The sequence below is a fragment of the Akanthomyces muscarius genome, chromosome 2, assembly GCF_028009165.1.
Source record: "Akanthomyces muscarius strain Ve6 chromosome 2, whole genome shotgun sequence".
Taxonomy (NCBI): Eukaryota; Fungi; Ascomycota; class Sordariomycetes; order Hypocreales; family Cordycipitaceae; genus Akanthomyces; species Akanthomyces muscarius.
The window spans coordinates 2465668-2491530 of NC_079242.1; the positions used below are offsets into that span (position 1 = coordinate 2465668).

Genomic DNA, 25863 nt, shown 5'->3' on the forward strand with positions numbered 1-25863 from the left:
GCCCACTGCCCGCTGCGCCGCCCAACTTCCCACCCAAAACCCACTGCGGCCACGCTGCACATCATCCACCACCACTAACACTTCCAGCGCCATATCGTCGTCACGCCCAGCACCACGAACCACGCTGCTCGAGTTTGCCCCCCCTGCCCATCTCGTCGTTTCTTTTTTACCCATCGTTTCCATTGCCGACTTCTCCTCACTCTTCTTCTTGATTTTACATGTTTTCGTCAGACTCGGGCCCGTATTGTCGCAATCGGCACCATGTCTGAGCCCGATCAGTGCATCATATGCCTGGATCACCTACCCACGCCCGCTAGCATTAACGGCGCTTCCTCTGACGATTCCGTCACCGCTGCCTTCGAGCACGAAGCCGCCGAGCACGATGATAGCTATCTCAATATAGTCGCTGCCTTGGACGGATGCGAGCACATTATTCACGATGCCTGCATCCGCTCCTGGGCCAAGAAGACCAACACCTGCCCTATATGCAGGACTCCGTTCCACTCTGTGCGAGTCTACAACGGCGTTGATGGTATGACAGACACTCCCACCCTCAACACCATGGTATTTAATACTTTGAAAATCTGAACATTTGCTAACCGCATTTTTAGGAACCGCCGTTTCGACATATACAGTACAGGATAAGAAGCAGGTTGCCGAGTTCGACGTTCAGCAATGGCTTGGCGAGAACGCCGATGATGAGGAGGAGGAATCGAACCCCTGCCCTGTCTGCAATTCGGCCGAACGAGAAGATATCTTGCTGCTGTGCGATAGCTGCGATGCTGCCTATCATACCCACTGCATCGGACTAGATCACATTCCTGATGGCGACTGGTACTGCATGGAGTGCGCCCACCTATTTGAGCTCACGGAAGAGTCACAGAACGGCTCCCAGGCGATCAACTCCGAAGGCCCCCAACAACGCCCCAGGCTAGTTCGCAGACCAGTTCCTCGCCAGCACAGGGGCTTGCACGTTCGCACTCGTGCGCGCCTGCGCCATGCTCGCAGGCAGGCTCGCAATGCTGAGTGGCAAGGTCCGTGGGGCCAGTTCTCTGGTCGTTTCTACGAGATGAGCGACCTCGATCTCGACAACCACGACGACGAGGACGAGGATCTCGAAAACTTTCGCCGCTTCCAGCAGCTCGATCGCCATGAACTTCAACGCTGGGAGCAACGGATGCGCATCGCCAACCGCCTTGGCGCCCACGATGCCTTCGTCAGCACTATCCCTCCCCAAATTAGTGAGCGCTTGCAGCCCGTCGCGACGCCGCCACCGCCCCCGCCCGTCCAGGAGACCCGCGATGAACGAAGAGCCTGGGGTGCCCTTGAAATGGCCCGCGAAGCCGACGGCTCCCCTGCTTCTGCAAACACACGCAAGCGCAAGGCTCAATCTTCGACTGCATCCCCTGCAGAGCCCGTGCCCGAGCCCGAGAGGAAGCTGAAACGGCCACGAACCCGCCGTTTGCCCACGCAAGGCGAGGCCTCCGCATCTGCCTCGTCGCCAGCCGCGGCTGGCCCTTCCAACCAGCAACAAACCCAACCGACACGGCCAGCCATGTCTCCATCGCCTCTCAATGGTTCTTCGTTGCGACCGGGACAGCTCCCCCAAAACCCAAACGAGCCCGCCCTGGTTTCTGCTCTCCTCAAGGAACTGGAACCCAGTGCGCAGTCCGAAGACGAGAATGGCACAACTCTACCTACGAGACACATGCCCGATGCATCCTCACCCGCTATATCACCATCACCTTCAAATCACAGTAGCCCAAGGGCCATGTCGCTTACCCCACCGCCGCTCCCACGACTCAACGGGCGCCCTACATCTCCCACGCTTTCTCTCAGTACACATATCGAGCCCGTTTATGCTCCCGCAAACTATTCGCCAAACCGGTACAGCAGCGACCACAGTGACTCCGAGGCGCGCTCTCCGCGAGCGAATCTGACCAGAACTGTGGAAATTCGCCAGCCGCGACCTCGCCGACCACAATCCACCACCATCGGGCGCGCGGCAGACAGCTCTCCAACCAGGCTCTCCATGACTCAAGAAGACAAGAGGAGCATTAATGAGATTGTCAAGTCGGCTCTGCGACCACACTGGCGTGCGCAAAAGCTGACAACAGAGCAATACGCCACCATCAACCGGGATATTTCTCGGCAGCTCTACGAAGAAGTCAACGGTGCCTCGGTGCTTGATGAAGGTACCCGACGCAGGTGGGAGAAAATAGCCGACCAAGCTGTCGCACAAGCCCTGTCTGATTTGACAGCCGCATGATAATGACCACGAGACGGAAACACAAGTCGAGAAGTTGTGGTACACACTTTTCGAGAATACTGTATTGAACTGTATATCTGGCGTTGTGGATTTCATTTTGTGGATTTTTTTCGGCGATACATATCTTGATGGTTCGATATCCACGATACCACGGCGCACAAAATGCAGCACCACATTCGAAGGAGCAGACACCATAGCATTGCAGGCAAAGGGCGTTATATTTGTTTTCAGCGAGGATCATGTCTGCAATATTTATTGGCTATATGGACTGTACTTTTTCAACTTTGTCTGAATTTCCTCAGGCACAGGGGCGAATAAAGCAAGGCGTTTCAAGGACCGGCAGGCTGTTTGCAGCAGGGTCATTTTTGTTGTATAGCGATTTTTTTTCATAGCACATACCATGTCGCTCATTGTCAACTGGCGTACAAGGAGGATCAAGCATATGGTTACAATGTCTTTATACATTCAAATATACACATGTCGCATGTCTTGTCTATGACAATGACGCACATGCAGACACACAAGAGTACCTATGGCTTCACAGTGGAAGGAGGAGTTTTACGTGACATGTCAGCAGTATCTATCTAACAGAACCCGGTGAGGATAAAATAAATTGCAGGTGCCGCTAGCGAAAAGACTGCGATGGAATTCTCTAGGCACGTGTTAAATGATCAGGACGTTTTGGAGGTATGAAAACAAGTCTTGACGATAAGGAAAACGCGCCGTGAAGAGAAGAGAAGAGGAACAAGTTTGACCGCCGGCGCGCAGTTGGGTTTTTACCTGGGTGGACACCTGCTGCTGGCCTGGGGCCTGATAATTCAGGTGGTCAGCCCGTGGACGGGACGCGGTAGGCCGGCCGCCGCCTGAGCAGTCCCTGGCACTGACTGACTGGCACCTTGGAAGCTCTGTCGCGTGCTAATTGGGGGGCCGACGAACAGTGGGTACAGCGTCGCCCAGCAAGACGTGCAACCACCAAAATCTTTCCACGTCTTGCAGTCGGAGAGAGGATATTCAATTCCAAACGGCAGCCATGTCTTCAACAAGCAGGGGAAGCCGGACATTACGGTCCGTGCTATCTTGTAAGTTCTTTCTTAATTCTTCCTCTCGCTGTTTTACTTTGCCAATTGGCGTCTTGTGAAAAGCAGCAGGCGATGGACAAAAAAAAAAGTCCCTTTTGAGATGCCGTCCTAACCCCCAATGGCCAGCTTCATCATCAAGCATATGCTCCCGATGCGCTGCCACGACGAGAGCCGCCACCTCCTTGCGCTTCTATTCCGCCGCCGCCACAGTCACCGAAACCACAACGACGGCGACACCAGCCGCCTCCGTGGCCTCTTCCTCCTCACAACCACCCGCCGCCCCCTACGACATCCGCTCCGGGCTGATCCTCACGCGGCCGCCGCTGCTGACGCGCGCGCTGCACCCCTTTGAGAGCGCCTTCTTCTTCTACCAGAAGCGGCTCGAGGAGCGCCTCAACACGAGCTTCATCCCCGCCATCTACTACAAGCCCGACACGCCGCGCCGCCTCGACTGGGACCTCAAGGTCAAGGAGCGCCAGGGCACCGTCGCCAAGGAGCTCGGCGACTACCACGGCAAGAGCGCGTCCGCCTGGGACGACGAGCTGCTCGTCGGCGACGGCCTGAGCGCGCCCGAGGCGACGGCCGACCGGCTCCTGCGCGACGCCCAGGCCCGCATCAGCGACGATGCCGAGGTCATCGCCCCCGAGGACCTGGTCGAGGCCCCCGCGCCGCTGCCGCGCGAGACCGAGGCCGATGCCAAGAACGACGTCAGGCGCCTCGACAGGAAGCTGGACCAGACGCTGTATCTCGTCGTCAAGGGCAAGGATGGCGCCTGGGGCTTCCCCGCCGATGTCCTCGCCGAGTCGGAGAACCTCCACGTTGTACGTTTATGACCCCTCCCTTGATCTGTAACAGAGACGAAGAAGTAGGAGACGAAACAAGAAGAAGAAGAAGAAGAAGAAGAAGAAGAAGAAGAAGAAGAAGAAGAAGAAGAAGAAGAAGAAGAAGAAGAAGAAGAAGAAGAAGAAGAAGAAGAAGAAGAAGAAGAAGAAGAAGAAGAAGAAGAAGAAGAAGAAGAAGAAGAAGAAGAAGAAGAAGAAGAAGAAGAAGAAGAAGCTAACGCGAGGAAATCACAGGCTGCCCAGCGAGTCCTCGAGCAGGCCGCCGGCGTCAACATGAACACCTGGATTGTCGGCCGCGTCCCCGTCGCCCACCTCGTCGACGAGCCCACCCGAGCCCAGGACGGCGCCGTCCAGCAAAAGGGCCGCAAGACCTTCTTCCTCCGCGGCCGCATCATGGCCGGCCAGGCCGACCTCAAGGGCAACCCCCTCGGCTACACCGACTTTCAGTGGCTGACGCGCGAGGAGCTCGAAAAGGAGCTGCCCGTGGCCTACTTTCGCGGCGTCCGCAACATGATGTCTGATCGGTAAGGAAGGATAGATGGAGCCTTGCAGGGTAGTTTTGAATACTGGAGAAGGAGAAAAGAAATGTGTATAAATAAAGCATTGGCGGGAGGAAGTCCCCCTTTTCGGAGGGGCAGGTTGGTGGATGACGATCTGGGTTATTTTGTAACCGGGTTGTTTGACATGTACAATTATACATCGCCTTGTGCGATGAATCTTGTTCTTTAATAGGCCTTTAAAAAAATGTATACCAAGTTACATAAAATTGACACGGCGCTTGAAAAACATGAGAAATTGCACGTGGCTTCTCTACAAGAGCATTTATTTGACTGAAAGCAAAAATGCGCAACATAAAGAAGATAAAGAAAAAGACTGTGCCCTCAAACATGGTCCGTAGTATGGCGATATCATTATTGTCAACAATCGAGAAAATCTGGCAAAAAAGGTCCAAAACTCTGTCTATCCACAGGATATCCAGCCGAAGCCAACCTTTTACACAAGCAAGCAAGCCCATTTCCAACGCCCAGTACTCCAAGCAAAACCGTTCGACACCAAGGTTCCTACCACACACACGCCTCCGTCTCCCAGAAGCCAGAAAAAAAGCACATGGATCGTTTGGATCGTTAATCCCCGCCACACCCCCTTCACTGCCTTCACTGCCGCTCTACGCAGGCTTGGCCTGGCCCTCGACAAAGTTGAGGGCGTCCTCGCGGGGCACGCAGTTGACGCCGCTCGTCTTGTTGTGGAACGTGACGCCGTAACACTTGTCGGCCGTGTGCACAATCTCGGGACGGAACGTGGTGCAGATGAACTGCGTGCCAGCCTCGTTGGAGATGGACTCGAGCAGCGCCGCGACGGCGGTGCGGTACTGCGCGTCGAGGTTGGCGTCGACCTCGTCAAAGATGACCATGGGGCTGCTCTCCGTCTGCTGCAGAGCAAAAATCAGGCACAGAGCGCAAAGACCTGAGGGATATTATTAGCATATTGATGAACGGCATGACACCGGGAGATACATACTCTTTTGACCACCGCTGAGCTGCTGAATACGCTGCTGCTCGTCCAGGTGCTTCGAGTTGAACGACACGCTGATTCCGACACCAATGTAGTTCTCGACGCTGCCTCTGGCTTCCTCGTCCGACTCGTCGATGTCCTGGCGGCGGTCGGTCCGGCGCTGGATGACAAGACGACCGTGGCCAGCAGGCACCAGCTTCTGGAAGATGGTGGCAAACTCCTTGGACACCTGCTTGAACGTGCGCTCAATGGCCTCGTCCTTGCGGCGATCCAAGTGCTCGACAAGCTCCTCAATGGATCCCTGCGAGGCGTCCAGTTCTTTGCGACGCTTCATCAGGTGGTCCTCCTGTTGTGTAAAGTTGCTGTACTGCTCAAAAGCCTTCTTGTTGACGTGCTTGTATTTCTTCAATGCTTCGTTGACCTTCTTGAGCTTGTTCGTGATGGCGTTCGCTTGCATGTTCTCGTACTTGTCAAAGGCCTCCTCGGGCAGTACACCCAGCTCGCGAATGTTCTTGGCGCATTCCGCGGCCTGCGTGGTGAGGAGAGCCTTGCGTTGCAGAGTCTTCTCCAGGCGCTTCTGTTGCTTCTCTATTCTTGTGGAGATTTCGTTTTGCGTTTGCTCGCGTTGGGCGCGCTCAGCGCTGATTTCTTCTGCGCGTTTCGTGAAGGCGTCCATCTGCTGCTCCGTTTCCTGCAGGCTAGCGGTGACCGACTTCAGGGTTGCCTGTGCCTTCTTCAGTTCCTTTTGCGCATCGCCCAGACCTCCAGACGTGCCTGTCGAGGAGGAGTTCTCAAAGGCTTGGCTGCTTAGTTGGTCAAGTTTCATTTGTAGGTTCTGGCGAAGGTCGACCTCCAAGAACTGTTTCCTGCGCTCCAGCTCTCGTCTGGTGTTACTGATTTCATTCCATTGTTGCTGCAGTTGCTGAGCTGTGAAGGTCAGACTCTCGAGCTCCTGCTCTTCGGCAGCAGTCAAGCTCTTCTTGAACTCGGTACCCATTTCAGCTTCGTGGGCTGCAACCTCTTCCATGAAAACATTCATGTTCTTCTCCACAGCATCACGACGTTTCATGGCCGAATCAAGGTGAGATCTTTCACCCTCAATGTGTGCAGTCTTGTTTCGCAACTCGTGCTTCAAAGGCTCGAAACCATCCTCAGCTTGTCGAAGCTTTTGCTCTGCCTTCTGCACCTCTGACATGGCAGCTGTGATTTCCTGGTCCTTGCGCTCAATCTGGTCTCTTAAATCGCGAGACTGCGCCACCAAGTTGTCGAACTCGCTTCGCCACTTGTTTGCAGAATGAACAGCTTCGAGTCGTGACTTTCTAGGGTCAATGTAACCACCAGTCATGGCACCGCGCTTATTTGTCGTATCACCTTCCACAGTAATGCCATCAACACCATGGCTGCGTGCGTACTGAGCGGCCACTGCTAGGTTGGGACAAACGACAGTCTTGCCAAATACCTGCTGAAACGCCTTCTCATACATGGGATCAAAGCTGATTTTGCTCAGGAGTGGTACAGCGTCGCTCGACTTTGGCATGTTGATATGTCGCGGTCGGAGCTGTGCCAGCGGCATGAATGTGACTCGTCCACCGCGCTGCTTGAACAGGATGTCAGCCAAATAGGTAGCGGTGTCGGCATTGTCAACAACGTAGTGAAAGAGACTAGCGCCAGCAATCTGTTCGACAGGCAGCCGGTATGCCTCGCTGACTTCGAGCAAGTCAGCCAGGGTACCGTAGGCACCGGGGAGGTCCTGGTCTTGCTTCAAACGCCTAATCGTCGCAAGGCCACGAGCAGTAGCTCCATCAACTGCGTGGGACATTTCTCTATCAGCCTGCTCCTTTTCTTGTCGTGCGTTGGAGATGACTGAGTTGAGCTTGTCATCTTCGCGGCGGAGCTGTTTGCGCTCGTCGTTGAGTTGATCCAGTTTGTGTCTAGCTTCGGCAGCCTCGTCGGCGTGGCCAGTTCTGCCGTCGCTCCAGTTGGCCAGGCGAGATCGCAACTCGGCAATTTCTTCCTCGCCATGTGCAATGATCTGCTGAACGCGCTGCACTTCTTCATCAGCATCCAAGCGATTTGCCTTTTGTGTGCTAGTGGTAACGGTGAGTTCTTTGATTTCTTGCTTCAACCAGGCATCACGCTCAGACTTGTTCTTGAATCTGGACCCGCGGCTCTGTTTGGCAAAGAGACGGCTGCGGGTACCTTCAGCAGCGTCAAGCTGCCTGCGCACTTCGTTTTCCTCCTGCTTCTTTTTGTTGTATTTGGGAAGCAGCTTGGAGAGCTCGTTTTCCTTTGTCGCAATATCACTCTGCACAGATTGAAGCTCCGAAGCATGTTGAGTGCGTGCCTGTTCGTGAGCCGATTGACCTTCCTTGAGATTCTTGACCTTGAGCTCAATTTTTGCCAGAGCCTTTGCACCATCTCGTCGGTCCTCTTCGAGCTGGTTGCGATCAATCTGCAAAAGCTCAATCTGGCGTTGCAGTTTGTGGATTTCAGCATCAAGCTTGGCCAACTTCTTTTCGCCCTTGAGGAATTCAGCCCGACGGGTATCGGTGGTATCGAGACCGTCTTGCCGCGCGTTATCGATATCCTCAAGCGCAGATTGAACAGTGACCTGTTCGTTGTGATGATAGGCGTACTCGAGACAGCGCCTTTCACGATCTTTGTCCTGGAAACCACGCAGCTCTTCCTTTTCTTCTTGAAGCTCGGCTAGTCGCTCTTTGATGTATTCGAGGAGCTCGTCGATCTTTTCGCGCTTGTTGTTTGTTTCGTTCATAATTTTGAGAGATTCGGCACGGCGCGCTTCGTAGACCTGTGTACCTGCTACTTCCTTGAGCAGGTTCAGGCGGTCTGATTCTTTCATGTTTGTCAAGGCCGTGACGCGACCCTGCGGGACGATATAGTAAGGGTTGGAGCGAGAGAAGCCGGCAGCCTCCAAGAGATTTGTGACGTCGGTCTTGGTGACTACTTTGCGATCGACAGAGTACTCGTCCTTTTTCAAGCCAATCGTGCGTCGCAAGACAACTTCCTTGTTGCCTGTAGGGAAGCGATCGTCGCTGTTGTCGAAAATAATCTCGACGTAAGCGGACATGACGGCAGAGCCGGAGCCCTCGTGCAGAAGGCCCTGGCGCTCCTCACGGCTCATCTGGGTGTAGGCATCGCTCAGGACGAAGCGAATTGCCGCAAAGAAATTACTCTTGCCGGAGCCATTGCGACCGACAATGACATTAGTCTTGGGCGAGAAAGGCTCAATGACGGTTTGGTCCTTGTAGCTGAATGGCAGGTTAGAGGGGGAGGTGTTGGAGGGTGTGGGCGGTTGGGCGGGACAAACCTCTTGAAGCCCTGGATGATGATCTGTTTAATATACATGATGAATTGCGCTGGCTCTGAGGCGCAATTTGGGGGGCTGCAGTGAATCCGCCTCGACTTGGCTTATTGGCGGCGACAAAAAGTCGTGATGAAGCGATGCGCTGCGACGCGTCTGAGCATGACCCGCGATAATTGCTACTGGTAAGTGGTGGAGGGTCGCGCGTTTGAGCGACGCACCTGAACTGACCAATGCATCAGAAATCCGCTATTCAGCCGGCGCAGCTGTGGGGCGCCCTGTTTGCTGCCTTGCTCGTCTTCTTCTGCTGAGAGCTGCCTCATGCAATTAGCGGGACTATTGCCTAGATATATGCATAACTCGGATGTCGAGCATCAGCGTCACCTAGCAGGTTCTGAATGCGCCGAATCTGGTGCAACAAGGCTTATAAAGTGAAACGACTCTCACAAGTGTCAACCTGTACTTTGTGCCTCACTGTCAACAGTCAAGGTGAGTTCGAGGAAACCATCGGACACGAGTCTCAATAGCGGGCGGCCCCATTCAGGCCTGTATCGTTGACCTTGCCCGCTTCACCAACATAAAAGCGGCGGCTCCCCTTTTAGAACTTGTTTCCATCGTTCTCGAGCCGTTGCTTCTCTAAGCTCTACACGGCGCCTGTTTGATCGTTTGTTAGATAATTAATCCGATTGTATTCGCACGGCGTTCATCGCAGTAGTGTTGGTGCAGTCGACTGCACAAAAGATGACAACGTATCCAGCCCAACTCGAATGGTTCTAGAGCCAAGCATTCTGGATTAAGACCCGTAGCTGGATCAATACATTCACTGGAATAATTCATGCCTCCGGCCCATCTTCGAGGCGCGGCCAGCAGCCTCGCTAGGTACCGGCTCCCTGGTACAGCTATGCTGCGGGCCATGCTGCAGGCTCCACATCCGCCAGGCTTGCCGAGGCAAACGTCGGAACGCCGTGCAGTAATACGTCGAGCTGTCAAACACCTCCGTCCCGAAACACGACAAATCAACTCCGGGGGTACCGAGCGGAATCATTCACCGTTACAAAAAGTCCGGGGTAATTGAAATATAGTCTGTACCGCCCATCAATCCCAGCCCCGCGTCTTCATCACTTTTGCGCTCATCTTCACAAGCACAAGCCACACCATCAACCCCACCGGCTTCATCTGACATCGAAGCTATCTCGCCCTTTTTCCTTCACTCATCACAGTACACACACACAGCCATCAACATGTCATATCCCGAGTCACACTACCTGAGCCCCGTTTGGAGGGATGGCCTTTTCAGTGAGTAAAGCGACAACGAACGTGCACGTCGCGGCGCGCTAATCATGAGCTACCGCCAGACGGCAAGGTCGCCTTCATCACTGGAGGCAATGGTACTATCTGTAGCATGCAGGCTAGAGCGCTCGTCCGCCTAGGCGCCAATGCCTGCATCATCGGTCGCAACGTGGAAAAGACCGACAAGGCCGCCAAGGATATTGCCGCGGTGCGTCCTGGTGCCAAGGTGATTGGCATCGGCGCCTGCGATGTTCGCAATGTAAGGACATTTTGCATCCGAGGGTGCAAGCTTCAGCAATACTAATACTAGGAATAATAGGCTGAGCATCTGAAGAATGCCGCTGATCGCTGTGCCAAGGAGTTGGGAGGCATCGACTACGTTATGTGAGTTGACTATCCTATCGTGACAGCCTCGTTGATATCGCTGACCGTTCGTCAGTGCCGGTGCTGCCGGAAACTTCATCGCACCCATGGAGGGACTGAGCACCAACGCGTTCAAGTCCGTCATGGATATTGACGTGCTGGGCACCTTCAACACCATCAAGGCGACGCTGCCGCACATCCTCAAGAGCTCGACGCCGCGCATCATCTACGTGTCGGCCACATTCCACTACACCGGCCTGGTGATGCAGTCGCACGTTTCGGCGGCCAAGGCGTCTGTAGACTCGCTGATGGCCTCGGTGGCGCTCGAGTACGGCCCGCGCGGCGTCAACAGCAACGTGATTGCACCGGGCGCGATCGAAGGCACGGAGGGCATGGACCGGCTGGGCGGCGAGGCGGCCAAGCAGCCGAACAACTCGCTCGTCAGGGAGATTCCGTCGGGCAGGATGGGCACGGTGCGCGACATTGCGGATGCGACTGTGTATCTGTTCAGCGAGACGGGCAACTACGTCAACGGCCATGCGCTGGTCGTGGACGGTGGTGGCTGGCGTCGGCAGCCGGCTTTTACTCTGGGTAATGCTGGGTACAAGTACCCCGACGTTTTCCTGGACGATGACAAGGCCAAGCTGTGAGGGAGAGGCTAGAGGGTTGGTGGGGGATATTTAAACAAGGCGTTTGAAAATTCTTGGTTCGACGACGGTGTCGGGGGAAGTGTCCTCCTTTGACAACCCCTGTAATCTGTATACATATATCAGCTCGCGCATGCATGCAGTTGGATGCCGACAGCCCATGATCGATTTAAGTAGACCCGTATACAATGAAATGCATCGATTTACTCAATTCGTTCCGAAAGAGGAGATTACACCGCCGAGTCCCACTGTGACGGGGCTGAAGACATGGAAAGTCGAGACTGTCAGAGATGCGAGGTTGGCGTACTGGAACGGAATCCGCTTGATATGCGAAGCTGCCGAATATGCAATTGTAAGCCACAGAATTAGAGGACCATTTCTCTGCACCAATGAAGGGCTTGGTGTGCCAATCTCAAGGCGAATATTGTGCGTCTCCGTGGTCATGCGGCGTTATCGGTGTCTGCCGCCTTGTTGCGGGCTGAGTGGGCCAGTGGTAGAGCGGGGACCGCCGGTCGCCAGCCGGTTGCCAGCCGGTCGCCAGCAGTTGTTTTACGTTGCCTGGTGGCTGTCCGAAGAAGATTTATTATGGATGAGATGCGCCACAATTGTACGTAGGAAAGCCGCGCCTTGGGAAAGCACGCTGGTTGTGTGGCGATCCTGGTGAGCGGCTTGCCGACTGTTGCGAGAGCTGAATTTGGAGGAACAGGTGGAATGGTGAATATGCGGAGAAGGACATTTGCCTGGCGCATGATTGGCAGAGGCGGGAAAAGAAGGATGGGGTTATCAAAGTCGGTGCAGCGGCCGCGGAAAAGCTCGATATTGAAATTCCATACCATGCAGCCAACGTCCCAGTCAGCCCACAGCTGTTTCGCGATTGGATCTAGAGGGTCGGCAAAAGAGGATGCTTGCTCGGACGATGGATTGAACGTTGCGTGAGATTGCCATTTTCCGTCCATTTGGGAAGCTGAAGAGAGAGAGGCATGCGTGGGAGGGTTGCAGTGAGAAATATTACATGCATTGCTGGAGCACCAGGCCGGCCCCGGCAAAGAGGTGCTTGCCTCGATTCGGGGACCAGATGGTGGTCGTGGCCGTGGCCGTGGTGATGCATCCCGCTGCGAGGCTAGAGCGAGCCCAGAACAATAGCGCATCTTCAGGCCAGTGGCGGCCCCTCCTGCCCCTCCTGCCCCTGTGAAGCCAATGGCGTCGCCCAGAAGACAGCCCGAAGCACCCCAGAACCTCCGAAAGGTATCCCCGTAAGGTCCCATCAGTGGAGGAGCATCCCCCGGGTGTGGAGCCGATGCTCCCATCACCATGCTTGCCGCTCCAGCTGGCAAGCCATCAGCGCCCTTTTGCAGCGGGCCGGCCACTGCAAGCCACTGTAAGCGACTCGAGGCTACTCCGTAGGTACCTTCAACCCACTATACCTACCTAGGTACTGGTAGGTACCATCAAAAGCAAACGGGCAGCGACGGTGCGCTTGCCTAAAAGAGAAGAGGGGCTTCTGAGCTCTGTTAGCGATAATGAAGAATGGAAAAAAGTATTTGACCAGGCTCTGACCCCATCCGTCCCTCGACCTGCGTTTGTCCCTCTTGTCCAACCATCACCAGTGTGGTCCGTCTCGCTAGTCTCTTGCCTCTGGAGCTGCAATTCGAGCTTTGCTTGCACACATCACTGTCTCTCCCCGACCCTAGACAGTCTCAACCCACCACCACCCACCACCCACTACCCACCATGCACTCCAAGCTCCTGCTCTCGGCCCTCGCCGCCGCCGGGCCTGCGGCCGTCTCCGCCGAGACCGTCCTGGGCGTCTACGTCTTCCACCGCCACGGCGACCGCACCTCCAAGTCGTACCCGCCCACCAGCCTCACGGCCCTCGGCGCCGACGAGGTCTACTCCTCGGGCACCTTTTACCGCAGCCGCTACGTGACCAAGGACGCCGACGACAAGATCTCGACCCTCTCCGACGGCGCCGCCGTCCTCTCCCAGCTCAGCGTCACCTCCCCCGTCGACGGCGTCCTGCACAACTCGGCCACCACCTTCCTCCAGGGCCTCTACCCGCCCCGCGGCGACGCTGGTAACGAGACCCTCGCCAACGGCAAGTCGGTCCAGGCCCCGCTCGGCGGCTACCAGTACATCCCCGTCGACGCCATCTCCGACGCCGCCACCATTGAAAAGGCAGAGAGCAATGCCTGGCTCCAGGGCAACACCGGCTGCACCAATGCCGAGGTCAGCTCCAAGAACTACTTCAACTCCGCCGACTTCAGCAAGACCTCGGCCGAGTCCAAGGACTTTTACCAGAGCCTGCTGCCCGTCATCAACTCGACCTTTTCCTCCGGCGACGCCACTTTCAAGAATGCTTACTCCAGTATGCTGCCGCTGTCCAATCATCTCAACGCAGAATCTGCTCGCTAACAGCTTCAGTCTTTGACTATGTCAACGTCGCCTCCATTCACAACCAGACCATTCCCTCGGGCGACCTCGTCAAACCTGCCATGCCCCGTCTGCTCACTCTCGCCTCCATCCACGAGTGGAATCTGGCCTACAACAGCTCCGAGCCCGTCCGCGCCATTGCCGGCTCCGTCCTCGCCGGCCAGATCCTCGGCGCCCTCGGCGCCCTCGCCACGGGCACCAAGGGTGCGCCCACCTTCAATGCTCAGTTTGGTGCCTATGGTACCTTCATGGCCTTCTTCGGCCTCGCCCAGATGCCCGCCGCCAGCTCCGATTTTACCGGTATCTGCGACTACGCCTCCTCCATGGCCTTTGAGCTCGTCACAAACGCCACCGCCGGCTCCGACGGCAAGTACAACGCCGACGACCTCTCCGTCCGCTTCTTCTTCGCCAACGGCACTGCCACCAGCGACTCCTTCAAGCAGTGGCCCCTCTTCGCCCAGAAGGAGACCACCCTCTCCTGGTCCGCCTTCAAGGACGGCATGAACCAGTTTGCCATCCAGGACAATGCCCACTGGTGCAGCACCTGCGGCAGCACCTCGGGCAAGTGTGCCTCCAATGGCACCTCGACCGATGGCGGCTCCGCTTCCACCAACTCCTCCTCCGGCTCAGGCGGCGTCTCCCGCCCCGTCGCCGGTGTCATCGGTGCTCTCGTCACCCTCGCCGTTATTCTCGGCGTTCAGGCTGCCATCATGCTCTTTGGTGGCTTCCGCCTCATGAAGAAGTCTGCTCTCCGCCGCCAGGGCAACGCCGAGGCTGGCATCAAGGCTTAGACCTTCACACTAAAAAACAAGTTATGAGAACGGAGCAACGTGTAAATGGATGTAAATGGATATCGTTTTTCTGCATATATACCACAAAATATTGAATAGCAAATATTGTTTCTTGTATGTGCTGCGTAGCCTGTTTCCAGCGACATGTATTGTACGACGAGCGTGTCGTTCTCACAATGTCTGGCGAGCTTCACTTCACGCCTGGTCAATGATTCCCCCCTCCATGCCCCGCGCCGTGATGGGGCAGTGAGCGGCGTGCACAGCAGACCCCCCAAGCCTACAGTACTTGTCGGTTCTCATGCTGCAAACGAGACATACATGTAAATACTGTGGCGATACCTGCAAAGAATTCTACATTGGGCTGCATCGCGATAGCGAAGCCAAGCCCTGGACCCCGCGGCCTCGCAGCGCCGGGCCACACAGCTTGCCGCCATGTACATAATGTCCTGAATGGCCAGTACCTTTGAATATCGCAATCCGGTGCAAGAGAGGCGCTAATTCAAGGGGTGGGGGTTAAGTCCATCGGATGGGGTGGGAGGGTTGCCATGGAAAGGAACAGAGGTGCGCTGTGCCACTCACAAGAAAAATGCATGCGCCTGATGACTGCTTTTCTGAGATGAGCATGGATGCCACCCGTGCTTCTCCTTTTTGTCCCCGCCCTGTTCTTTGTCTCCTCAATGTATCGCCGTCTCACGTATTAGGTTCAGCTCGGCGTTGGAAGGTCTGCGCCCCTCCCCGATGTTATCATGGAGGCCGAGTGACGGTATTGCGAACTGCAGCTTCACAGTGTCCACAGTGTCTTCCATTCGGGGTTTTTTTTTCAAATACAAATAGAGCTCCCATGTTTTATGCCTGACCGAGTTCTATCTCTTGTTCTTCTCATTTTGTTGTATGTCGCGACGTGACTTTTAAGGATATTGCAAATCTTCGAGTCACCGATCCCCAAGCATTGTCTAGTTCTCTAATCCCCCCCCCCCCCCCCCCCCCCCCCGGTTCATAACCCGTTTTCTGAGCACCATTGTTACTCTCTATCGAAGTTACTCTTTGTCTTTCTGCTCTTCTTCGCCATGACAGAAACACCCGCAAGCATCATTGCCCAGTTGGCCAGCTACGATGAGAAGAGCTTGACCGACGACCGCCAGGCGCGGACAGCAGCGCTGACCCTGTCCGAGAAGTTATCGACATGCTTGCAGGACCCAGGCCTATACGCCTGGAAGACTGCTCTATCCGTGAGTGATTCGCTGCAGCGTTTTCCGTCCCTGTTCTACGCCAACCCAACGGGTTTCTTTTTCGTCGCCACCACTATCCCGATTGACTACAAAGACTTCCAGAGCTCACGCACCATACATGAAAACAGCCGTTGAGCAATTTAGCCGTCCGAGTCGCCATTGACCTTGACATCTTCTCCCTTCTCGCCGCCGAGAGCAAGCCCGTCTCGTCCACGTTCGTCGCCGCCGCCACGCGCAGCGACCCGGCGCTCGTGCACCGGCTCCTGCGCGCCTGCAGCAGCATCGGCTTCGTCGGCCAGAGCGGCGACGGCGGCGACGCGTGGTCCGCCAACGCCGTCACCCGCAAGATGGCCGTCGGCGCCATGGCCGCCTGGCACCGGATGTTCTGGGACCTGGTCGTGACGGCGGCCGTCCACGGCCCGCCGGCCCTCCGCGACAACGGCCATCGGAGCCCCGGCGAGGCTGGCTTCACGCGGCGCGCCTTTGGCGGCGCGCTCGACTACTTTGGCCTAGTGCAGAGCATGCCGGCGACGAACCGCGACTTCAACGACGCCATGACCCTCGATACGGGCGCGCCGGAGCCGTGGTTCCGCTGGTTCCCGGTCGAGGAGCGGCTCCTCGCCGGCCTCGCCCAGGACGACGCGCCGCTGCTGGTGGATGTGGCGGGCGGCAGGGGCCACGACGTCCAGGCCTTTCAAGAGGCCTTTCCGGGTCGGGGCCGGCTCGTGCTGCAGGACATGGCCCATGCCATTGGCAGCATCGGCGGGGGGCCCGTGGCGCCGCCGCTCGACGCCGCCATCGTCCGGCAGACGCACGACTTCTTCACCGCCCAGCCCGTCCGCGGCGCCAGGGCGTACTTTTTGCGCCGCGTCCTGCACGACTGGCCCGACAGCTGCTGCCTGCGCATCTTGAAGGAGCTGCGCGGTGCCATGCGGCCGGGCTACTCCAAGCTTCTGATCCATGAGGCGATTCTTCCGGACTCGGGAGCGACGCGGGCTCAGTGCGAGTTTGACATGACCATGATGGTAGTCAATGGCGGGCTGGAGCGCTCCGAGAGGCAGTGGGCGGAGCTGTTGGCCGAAGCTGGATTCGAGGTCGTTCAGTTTTGGCAAAAGTATCCGGATTCAGAGGGGATCATAGAAGCCATAATTAGTCCTCTATAGAGCGACACACCGAAATACGAACCACCTGATTTGGATACATGTTGTGAGTTCAATTTCACTGGTTCATATAAAGGCGCAAACCGTCGTTGTAGTAGCATGTATTAAGGCTATTCGTCGTTAAAAGCATTGCGCTGTCGCGCATATAACAAAAAAGCTAAGCCACAAAATAAGCAAGGGGGAATAAATAATAACCAAGAGCCGTTTTGACCCAACGCCTTGTGCCCAGTCCTCTCGTAAAGCAAAACCATGAGATAAATCAATATCGTAGCATCCTCACGCGCGGTATGCATACTTGCAATGTAATGACCGAATCCTAATGTCGACATGTTGAAAATACTTGATTCGAAATCAAAGACCCAATTAATCTACTGAGAAGGCGTGGCAGGGGATCCCCGGAAGGGGCGCCGCAAAACAGCGTCGAGTTCCTTAAGGCGGCACATGGCAATGGGGTCGTGGCGGTGGAAAAAGGCTCGAACTCGCTTGCCATAAATATCTGCGTGGCTATTAGCGAATTCCGGCATATTCTCATGCCGCAAGGGAAAAAAGACGTACACATGGGAACACTGAGCAGGCAGATGACCATCTGAAGGATAGAAATGATGACAAGAACACGGCGAATACCACCTTCGATGAGCCAGTCTAGAGCATAGTATGTGACGACGAAGCTGAAGAAGTTCTTGAACAGAATGGTGAGCGTGAATGCCTCAATGGCGAGATCACCTGGCCATGGTTAGCAATGCATGGCAACCAGACGCGACAACATCGGAAACGTACGGTAGGCATCAACTATGTAAAGTGAACTGGCGACAGCTCCAATGACCATGCCGGCAACTTCGAATCCGAAAAATACCAGGGGAACGATGACGGGCTGCGTTTGAGCGGCGACGTCCTCGACAGTGAGAGCGAAACCAAAAAGACCAATAGCACTGCAAATGATCATGGGGATAATAAGTAGGATGCGAAACTCCGGCTCGTATACTCCCTTGTTAGCCGCAGTCATGCGGCGAGCACTGAAATCCGAGACTAGGCCGCAGACAAGGAAGCCACCCAAGGCTCCGACAAAGGCACCGGCATAACCGTAACCAGACCTTTCGGTACCCCAGAAGAGGGGAGGGCCGATGAAGATGGATGCAACCAGAGCACCCATGAAGATGGTCCATGCAATCATGGTGCCCTGAATCAAGCAGGCCCAGCCGAATGCAGGGTTAATGAGAAGCGGGAAAGGGCGTAGTAGCAGGGTCAGATACGGGTCATCCGTCTTGCGGCCGTCAAACAAGGACATGGATTCCACAAACGTCTTGCGCGGCGTGTTGGCGTCGCCGCAAGGCTGGAGCTTGTTGGTGGGCAGGGCGCGGAAGCCAGAGTGATGTTCCTTTTCGTTTGTCTGCGAGGAGTCGGAGGAGGGTGGGTGCAGTGCCTCTGCTTCGGTGTAGATGTCCGTGTTAAACCGGGCGTCACGTCGATAGGCGGTCTCTGGACAGAACAGAAAGATGGCTGGTAGTAGCGCACCAGTAAAGATGGCAACAAAGTAAAATGTCCAACCGAGGCCAATGGTGGCAGTAATTTTCCCGACAACAATGGGGGTAAAGAAGGCGCTGCCAAAGACGGCCAAGTTGGCAAAAGCCATGCGGATACCACGTTCGTGAACAAAGTACATGTCAGCAATGGCGACGTTGAGAAGACTCTCATAGGGGGCAATTCCGACTCCCTGAATGGCACGAGCACCAGCCATGCTTCGGAAGTGACGCTTTGCATCCTCGGGGGTGTTGGCCGCGAGGGGCACCGAGCCGGCCCACGCGCTGGTGGCAATGACAATGATGAGGCCGATGAGGAAAAGATGGCGTTTTCCGTAGACACGCGCAGAGGGGACGAAGAAAATGACGGCACCGCCGGCACCGGCGAGAAGGTAGCCGGTCAGCACGACGGCGTCGGTAATGGTCAGGGCAATGTTGCCGATGAGGGTGACGGTGTTGGCGGCCAAGATGGGGCCGAGACTGGTGGCGAGAATACCAGCGCAGCAGAGGAGAAATGTGATGAGATCGCGTCTTCGAGTTGACCAGTTTAACGGGTCATTGGGGTCATCTGATGGTTGAGGAGTCTATAGAACTAGTTAGTGGGCAGGTCGGAGGGCAAGCCAGCGCAGCCGCAGCGCAGAGTCGGTACCAAAATGAGGCCACCGAAGGTGGTTTTGAGATGAGCGTCGTGTTCGCCGGCCATGCGCGGCCGATCAGGGTCATCGTAATATCGCGTGGTGCCTACAAAGTAGAGCATAAGTATGAGTTCTAGCACGCGACAAGCAATAGTCATTGCGTGTGCGGTGGAGGAGCAACCTACCAGGCACCTGTTGATTGCCCTTGGGCTCGAGAACTCCGAGACCCATGATGACTGATGGCAGCTGGGTAGCTGGCTCGCTGTCGTGGATGCTGGCGCAATAGTCGAGAAGCCGCGAGAGGTGAGTTAACTCCTGTCAAGACCAGACGAAGGCGTCTTTGAGCTGCGAGGAGCAAGTGGCACGAGGCCGGTTCCTACGCGGCGCGGTAGGAGTAGGGGTCTCGATGTTTTTTTCGGCCTCTAGCTGTCGTCGTCTGTGGCTTCCCGATTGGGAATACGAAGCTGCCCTTGCGTCTTCAGCTCTGTCCTCGAAAAGAAACACTGAAAACAGCACGAAGAGCTGGCAGTACGAAGAGGTAAGAAGAAGAGAAGACGAAGGAAGCGGAAGTGATGCAGGGAAGAGAGGGACTGAAATGGGGGGCGGAGATCCCCAGGAAGACGTGGGGCCTCGGGGCCGTCGAGGATGGGTTAACAGTGGGCGCAGGTCAGGGCATGCGCTGCTCTCACTGATGCAGGAAATGGAGCTGACTACAGGCCAAGCTTTTTTTATTGATTTAAGCGTCTCTCTATTTTTCTCCTGCTCCATCGGCCGTATCGGGGCTGCTACTGAGTATGCAGTCAGTGGCTTGCAGACCAGAAGCCATCTTGCCCGACACCTTTCTCGAGGACAGTACAGACCTTGGGCGCTGGTGGAGCATCTCTCGCGGGCAAAAGCACAGAATAGGACTAAATCTGGTGCCATGTCGGGGCAACTAATGAACGGATCCATTGCTCTTTCGAGGAAAGGCTACTTTGGTCATTGTGCGGATGTGCCAGTGAGGTGACGCGGTGTGCATTCTCTGGCGTTGTCGATCTGGTGCATGCAGCGAGCCGCTTGGTGGAGGAGCCACCCAAGCTCGACGCCAGCCAAGAACCCACAACAGGTGCATGGCACGTCCGATGCGAAAACGAATGTCCCATTCTTGGCCATTTTTTTTTATCATCCCTTGTCCAACGCGAGAATTGTGTTTAAACGCAGCGCAAAAAGAACCCTTCTTTTACCACAGTGGATCCGTGGGTGGTGACCCCTACATGCTCCACTGCAGCTGTCAAAACTGCATCTGCCCAGACCGTGTCTTCGCGTCTGCATCTCACGGCCATCTCGCCGTGTCGCTGTGCGAGCTGCCTCGCTGCGGCTCTCGTTGAGATGCGAGCCACGATTGCCGGTGTCGTATTCGTACAACCACTTTTCCAGGTACCGCCAGGGGCCGAGTTGGATTTGGCGCCTCGCTGTTGGACGAATACCTGCTGGTGTGGAAGCGTCACATGCTGGGCGGAGGTATCGTAGTACCACCGACAGCAGCCCGCTGCTCTGGCCGTCTGGCTGCGGTCACTGGTCACTGGTCACTGGCCACTGGCCACTGGCCCACACCATCCCTGCACCAACTCCCGAGGCACTGGTCCAATGAAAGCCTCGAGACGGTCGATGAATCGTCTTGAGATGCAGAAATTAAATTGGTTGCGCAAGTACAATCTTTTCATGCTATTCTGTTGCTGAACAACATAATAATCCAGATTTCTCTCGGCATCAGCGATTTCAACATGTTTCAGACAGGCTGCAGCTATCACAACCATCCGCGAAACTAGCTTCCCAGAATACGCCCCTCAGCCGGACCAGCCAGCTGCCGGTGGTGCGCATGTAACTCTGCTACTGAAATAAACGACACATGTGTTTCGACGATGCAGTTGATCTGATTTAGTACACTTTAGATTTGCTTTTTCTTGTCAATTTTTTACGCACTATTTCAAGACATAGCAAAGCCGTTATACCAGTATGTAGAAACAACGCACTGCCCGCTACATGTACCATGGTCATGTCCAAGATCGCCCTCGGTGACAAACAGAATCGACTGCATCACGCGACTGCAGTTGACACAGACTGCCCCCGGACAACACGCTGTGAGTCTTAGCTGCTCGCGGAGCAAGCTCTGTTTTGAGCCGTACTTTGCATGCATCTAGCCGCAATCATGGCTGCCCAGACCTTTCCCAACTCTTGCTCTTTCGTGCTACAACAGAGACTCCGCAAATGAACGCGGTGCATAGCTCAGTGTACTTTCAAACCGAGAAACTTGCCCACGCGAAAGAGGCCAAGCATTGCGAAGCACATCGCAAAGTGTAACTTGTAGCTTCTGCCGTCCGCACGCGTGCCCAATGTCCAATCCAGAGGCATCGCGTTTGCTGGCAGTTGGCAGCTGGGAGGCGCCAGCTGGCGACTGCTCTCTCCAGGCACCTGCAAACACTCGATGCCGCTTCTGTACCCTCCGACCTGCACACCCGAACTCAATTCGATTTGTCTCGACTCCCTTATTTCCAAAAAAAAATGGCTTCTATTGTTGAATTCTACATTGCGTGCAACCCGCCTCTGCTCCCTCGGGGCGTGTCAGAAGTGATCCGACGTGTCCAGGACGCCGAGGTACATCTCACCTCTATCCAAGCTTGAGGATCAAAAAGACTTACTCGCGGCATCATTTAAAAACAGGGCCTGTTGGAAATACTGTACGAACCTCATGTCCCATGGTTCAAATGCATCGCGTTGCCCAATCAGAGACAACAAATTACCGCCGCCGTGCAGGACAACTTGTTCGCCATTGCGGAAGAGGACGTTGATACCCTCGACATCGAGGAGAAAGCAGACGGCGACATTTCCATCATCTCCGGCGATCCGCGCATGACGCCTTGGTTCGAATACCAGAGCAAGGGAAGTAACGCGTATGAATTTGCCGACGGCGATGTGTTCCCAGAGCCCATCGCCGAAGCCAAGTACAAGACCTTATGGCGCGGCCTGGAGGAGCACCCGGCACTAACTTTTCAAGGGCTGCTCGGGAGATGCGTCGTGCTGTGCGGTGGCGATAGTCCCAAGGATCACGAGCAGTTTGAGGCCCAGACAAACTGTCGAGTCTCGTACAATACACGGCAAACAGTCTTGTATGTCGGTTCGGATCAGAGTCGCGAAGCGATTGAGCTGGCCGTCGAAAGACTGGACCGCATGGCGCAAGCATATGTAAGTCCCCGGGGGGACACGACTTTATCCTTGGCCTGATGTGTACTAATAACGATCGCAGGACAAACACTGGCGTGAGGTGCTCCCTCGGCTCCTCCCGCCTCTCGAGGTGCTGCCGCTTGCAGAGTTCAAAAGGGTGCTCAGTCACGACCCATTCGAGGACATCCCGTGCGAGGTCAATTCGACTCTGCAAGACAGCATGACACCCTCAGTCCCTTGCCCAGAGCCCAACCCAGACCCTTTTGATAACTTGAAGAGCCTGCTGTAGGGAGGAGGGAGGATGTACATGGTTGTAGCAAATGAACGACATTATGTATCTATAGCCAGACTCTACTGCTAAATAGTGAAGAGGCAGTACGCACGCAAAAGAAAGGACAAACGATCAAAAGCGCCAAAATTACGCTGAGTGATGGAAGCCTCTTATTTTCTGTATTGATTCAATTTTTCTTTCTGCCTGTTCTATATGCCGAGTTTCTCCAGAAAAGACAACAAGAAGATAACACTTCAACAACACTAAATGGGAATAGAGATGATAACGACGCGAGAGAGAATGAAATGTGACATGAATCATGATACGCCATGTGGTGACTGCCGTAAAACAAAAGAAGAAGGAAAAGAAGCTGGCGGATATGGCGTCGCAAGGCTCTCGAGTGTGGCTCGAGTTATTTGTTGTCGTTAGAGAGGATTGGGGGTGTTTTTGATATTATTGGTTATTGCGCGCCCTTGACGTTACTCTTGACGTTGAGGGCCCATTTCAGCTTATGCAGCGCCTCCTTCGCCTCTGCCAGCATCCTCTCCTGCTCGTCCTCTCGCTTCTTGGCGTTTGTCCGGATGTCGCGCAGGTCGTCGTCCTGCGTCTGCTTGTACTGCGCAAAGAGGCGCGCCATGTCGTCCTTTTCGCGGCGCAGCTCCTTGATGTTGCCGTCCTGCTGCTCGCAGAGGTCGCGGAGCGTCTGGATCTTGTCGTCGTCGCGCTGGCGCTCGTCGACGACGTCGGCAATCTCGGCGCGCATCTTGGTGACGGCGCGCTTGACCTGGTCGCCCTGCTCGCGCCAGTGCGACGAGATGGCGTTGTAGCGGCCCTCCATGAGCTGCGCGTGCGTTGTGGCCTGTTCGACGTGCGCCTTGGCGTCGGCGCGCACCTTTTGCATCTCGGCCTTCCAGGTGCGCTCCGAGTCGAGCGCGGCCTGCGTCTTCTTGCGCTCGACGTCGACGGCGGCGGTGAGGGACTCGACCTGACGCTCCTTGCGGGCGAGCAGCGTCTTGGTTACGTTGGCCTCGAGCAGCCGGCCCTCGTACTCGCTGACCATGCGCTCCATCTTGTCCTCGATCAGCTTGGCGGCCTGCTTCGCCTCCTCGGCGCGCAGGCGCTCAATCTTGATGTCTCGTTTCAGGGCGTCATTGTCGCTGACGAGCCGGTTGATGACGCGGCCGGTCTTGCCGAGGCCGGCCTTGCCAATGGTGGAATCCCAGTGCCCATTCTCCGTGTCCGTCGACTCGGAGAGCACCGAGCTGTCGTGGGGCAGCTGCCCTTGCTGCTGAGGCTCTATTACGCGGACGCCGTTGGCGCTCCAGCGGCTCGGTGTGGCTGTGGTGTGGGTGTCGGTTGATGCGGCGGACCGGCTGGCCGCCTTGTTGTGGTCGAGGGCCCCGAGGGCGGTCGAGGCGGCGCTCGTGTTGCTGTTTGTGCTGCTGGAGAAGGGACTCTGTTTGACCTCGGGGCTGGACTCGGAGCTGTCGAAGCTGGGCACGCTGCGGATGGTCGCCGTGCGGCCGAGGGCGTGCTTGGCCACAATGTTCCGCGATGCAGTTTGCATGCTATTGATGGAGCCGGTCGAGGCAGGAGTCAGTGTTCGGATGATGTTGTCGTCGTCATTTAGGAATTGGGCCTGCTTCTTGGAGTCGGGAACCTGGGCAGCTATTTGGCGAGCAGTAGCCGATTCAATGTCAGCGTTGGAGCGGCCTCGGCAGGTAGTTAAGGACGGGCGAGTGAGCGTGGCTTTGTTCCGTCAGATTCAATGGTCAAAGGAGGAAGGAGGCTAGGAATTGAGACAGCCGTGCAGAAAAAAAGAGAGTAGTGACGTCTTGCCGTCTTTTGCTTGTTTTCCGACAGGGGACCGTCGTCCAATTCGCGAGCAAGGGTACTGGTAGGCGGGCAAGGTAGTGTGACTAGTGAGCGGCACTGGTGGTAGGTGAGGCGTGGTAGCGGGAGCTACCTAGGCGAGGCTGGGTACTGTAGGTAGGTACCTAAGGTAGGTAGGTACTTGGGCTGGATAGTGCCGTCACCACCGGGACGGAAGAAGAGGAAACGCCAAAGGACAGGGCGCACAATGTAAATAATGGGTAGATGGTCATGAAGTAAAAGGATTCCTTTGTCTGAACGGTTGCCTGTCTGTCTGTCTGTCTGTCAGGAAATTCGTACCTTGGTCTGTGTCCTGGTGTATGGCAAAGCTTTGTTTTTGAAGGCGCTTTCGCGGCATTTCCTTTGTCTCGCCGTTTGTACGGGGGCACGGTCTGCTTCCCCAGGAAATATAGCGCGGTCGTGTTGCGGTGAAGGAGCGAGATTAATAGCGAAGCGTCAGCCTTTCTGCGAGATCGGCCAGGTCGCTCTTTGCGGACGCGTTGTCAGGTCGGCGCTGGGCTGCCCTGTATTTTTTTTTTTTGTGTGTGTGGTGCTCTGTTTATGCCGTCTGTGTCTGTCGTCTCTCTGCGCAACGAGTCGTTGGTACGAGCTTGTAATAATAAAGCTGCGGGATGCTCGGTAGGCGTGGCCGGGGATCGTTCTGTGCGTGCCTGTACCTGAGGCTTTCCCCGTAACGATGCCCACAACGAGATAAACAAGGTACAAAGCGCGTGCAAAGCTGTGTAGCTGTCGGCCGCAACTCTAAATTGTTGCCGCAGGTAGTGCTCTGGTGGCTGTAATAAGTGGCAAGGCGCTACCTATGCTTCGTGCGTCGCGAGGATGAGTGAGATGAAAGGGTGAGAAAGAGAGCTTCTAGATGAGAAACAGTGCATGAATACGGAAGGCTACTAATGGGCAAAGGGGGTCCCAGGAACGTCTTTCTGTCTGCCAACACATTGTGCTTATATCATCTGCAATATTGGCTTGCATTGAGCCTCTACAACTGGCTCCAAATTCCTCTCGTTTTTTGCTTCGTCTGGTATGCAGGAGAGGTCCCTGGGGAAATTATAGGGGCGCCACCACTTCGCTCTGTCTCTCCCACAGGCGGCCCACGCGCAACGTCTCACGGACGTCCAATTGGTCCGGAGGCAAAAATAAATCGCGTTTCGAGCCTTGAAAATAGGGAATCCTATATTTGACCTGTTAAGCTTGACTACTTCACGTGTGCGCCAACAATATCGACTTCCCCTGGTAAGCTGGTGCTCCGCATCTGCTGGGCATGTCCATCATGGCTTCCGGACTCATTGGTAGAACTGTCGTATTCTCGCCAGACTGTACTTCCATTGTCCGCGGCACGATCTAATGTACAAAAACCATCTTCTTCGGCTTATTGTTTTCTTGAAACAAGGATCCCTGAGAAACGCCCGCAAAAA

At 55.6% G+C, this 25863-nt stretch overlaps 11 protein-coding genes across 11 annotated transcripts; 8 read left to right on the plus strand and 3 right to left on the minus strand.

Moving 5' to 3' along the window:
• Window positions 1-261: 261 nt before the first annotated feature.
• On the plus strand, window positions 262-2269 carry LMH87_003913 (uncharacterized protein; the record flags this gene model as incomplete). Its single annotated transcript, XM_056195055.1, has 2 exons — window positions 262-532; window positions 612-2269. 2 exons carry the CDS (start codon window positions 262-264, stop codon window positions 2267-2269), a joined length of 1929 nt encoding a protein of 642 aa, XP_056048722.1.
• A 1030-nt stretch (window positions 2270-3299) lies between these two features.
• Window positions 3300-4718, plus strand: LMH87_003914 (uncharacterized protein; the record flags this gene model as incomplete). Its single annotated transcript, XM_056195056.1, has 3 exons — window positions 3300-3348; window positions 3475-4169; window positions 4425-4718. 3 exons carry the CDS (start codon window positions 3300-3302, stop codon window positions 4716-4718), a joined length of 1038 nt encoding a protein of 345 aa, XP_056048723.1.
• A 637-nt stretch (window positions 4719-5355) lies between these two features.
• LMH87_003915 (uncharacterized protein) lies at window positions 5356-9068 on the minus strand (the record flags this gene model as incomplete). Its single annotated transcript, XM_056195057.1, has 3 exons — window positions 5356-5654; window positions 5709-8971; window positions 9031-9068. 3 exons carry the CDS (start codon window positions 9066-9068, stop codon window positions 5356-5358), a joined length of 3600 nt encoding a protein of 1199 aa, XP_056048724.1.
• A 1197-nt stretch (window positions 9069-10265) lies between these two features.
• LMH87_003916 (uncharacterized protein) lies at window positions 10266-11327 on the plus strand (the record flags this gene model as incomplete). Its single annotated transcript, XM_056195058.1, has 4 exons — window positions 10266-10320; window positions 10380-10573; window positions 10634-10698; window positions 10754-11327. 4 exons carry the CDS (start codon window positions 10266-10268, stop codon window positions 11325-11327), a joined length of 888 nt encoding a protein of 295 aa, XP_056048725.1.
• A 1728-nt stretch (window positions 11328-13055) lies between these two features.
• LMH87_003917 (uncharacterized protein) lies at window positions 13056-14545 on the plus strand (the record flags this gene model as incomplete). Its single annotated transcript, XM_056195059.1, has 2 exons — window positions 13056-13689; window positions 13746-14545. 2 exons carry the CDS (start codon window positions 13056-13058, stop codon window positions 14543-14545), a joined length of 1434 nt encoding a protein of 477 aa, XP_056048726.1.
• A 1067-nt stretch (window positions 14546-15612) lies between these two features.
• LMH87_003918 (uncharacterized protein) lies at window positions 15613-16937 on the plus strand (the record flags this gene model as incomplete). The annotated part of the gene is made up of 2 exons (XM_056195061.1): window positions 15613-15774; window positions 15903-16937. The coding sequence occupies 2 exons, from the start codon at window positions 15613-15615 to the stop codon at window positions 16935-16937; spliced, it is 1197 nt and encodes a 398-aa protein (XP_056048727.1).
• A 365-nt stretch (window positions 16938-17302) lies between these two features.
• Window positions 17303-19317, minus strand: LMH87_003919 (uncharacterized protein; the record flags this gene model as incomplete). The annotated part of the gene is made up of 5 exons (XM_056195062.1): window positions 17303-17430; window positions 17490-17657; window positions 17712-19035; window positions 19101-19192; window positions 19272-19317. 5 exons carry the CDS (start codon window positions 19315-19317, stop codon window positions 17303-17305), a joined length of 1758 nt encoding a protein of 585 aa, XP_056048728.1.
• Window positions 19318-20748: 1431 nt separating this feature from the next.
• Window positions 20749-21266, plus strand: LMH87_003920 (uncharacterized protein; the record flags this gene model as incomplete). Its single annotated transcript, XM_056195063.1, has 4 exons — window positions 20749-20770; window positions 20840-20938; window positions 21064-21079; window positions 21152-21266. The coding sequence occupies 4 exons, from the start codon at window positions 20749-20751 to the stop codon at window positions 21264-21266; spliced, it is 252 nt and encodes an 83-aa protein (XP_056048729.1).
• Window positions 21267-21627: 361 nt separating this feature from the next.
• LMH87_003921 (uncharacterized protein) lies at window positions 21628-22160 on the plus strand (the record flags this gene model as incomplete). Its single annotated transcript, XM_056195064.1, has 3 exons — window positions 21628-21720; window positions 21787-22067; window positions 22121-22160. The coding sequence occupies 3 exons, from the start codon at window positions 21628-21630 to the stop codon at window positions 22158-22160; spliced, it is 414 nt and encodes a 137-aa protein (XP_056048730.1).
• A 133-nt stretch (window positions 22161-22293) lies between these two features.
• On the plus strand, window positions 22294-22576 carry LMH87_003922 (uncharacterized protein; the record flags this gene model as incomplete). The annotated part of the gene is made up of 2 exons (XM_056195065.1): window positions 22294-22308; window positions 22370-22576. 2 exons carry the CDS (start codon window positions 22294-22296, stop codon window positions 22574-22576), a joined length of 222 nt encoding a protein of 73 aa, XP_056048731.1.
• A 442-nt stretch (window positions 22577-23018) lies between these two features.
• On the minus strand, window positions 23019-24788 carry LMH87_003923 (uncharacterized protein; the record flags this gene model as incomplete). The annotated part of the gene is made up of 2 exons (XM_056195066.1): window positions 23019-24226; window positions 24731-24788. The coding sequence occupies 2 exons, from the start codon at window positions 24786-24788 to the stop codon at window positions 23019-23021; spliced, it is 1266 nt and encodes a 421-aa protein (XP_056048732.1).
• Between the last annotated feature and the right edge of the window lie 1075 nt (window positions 24789-25863).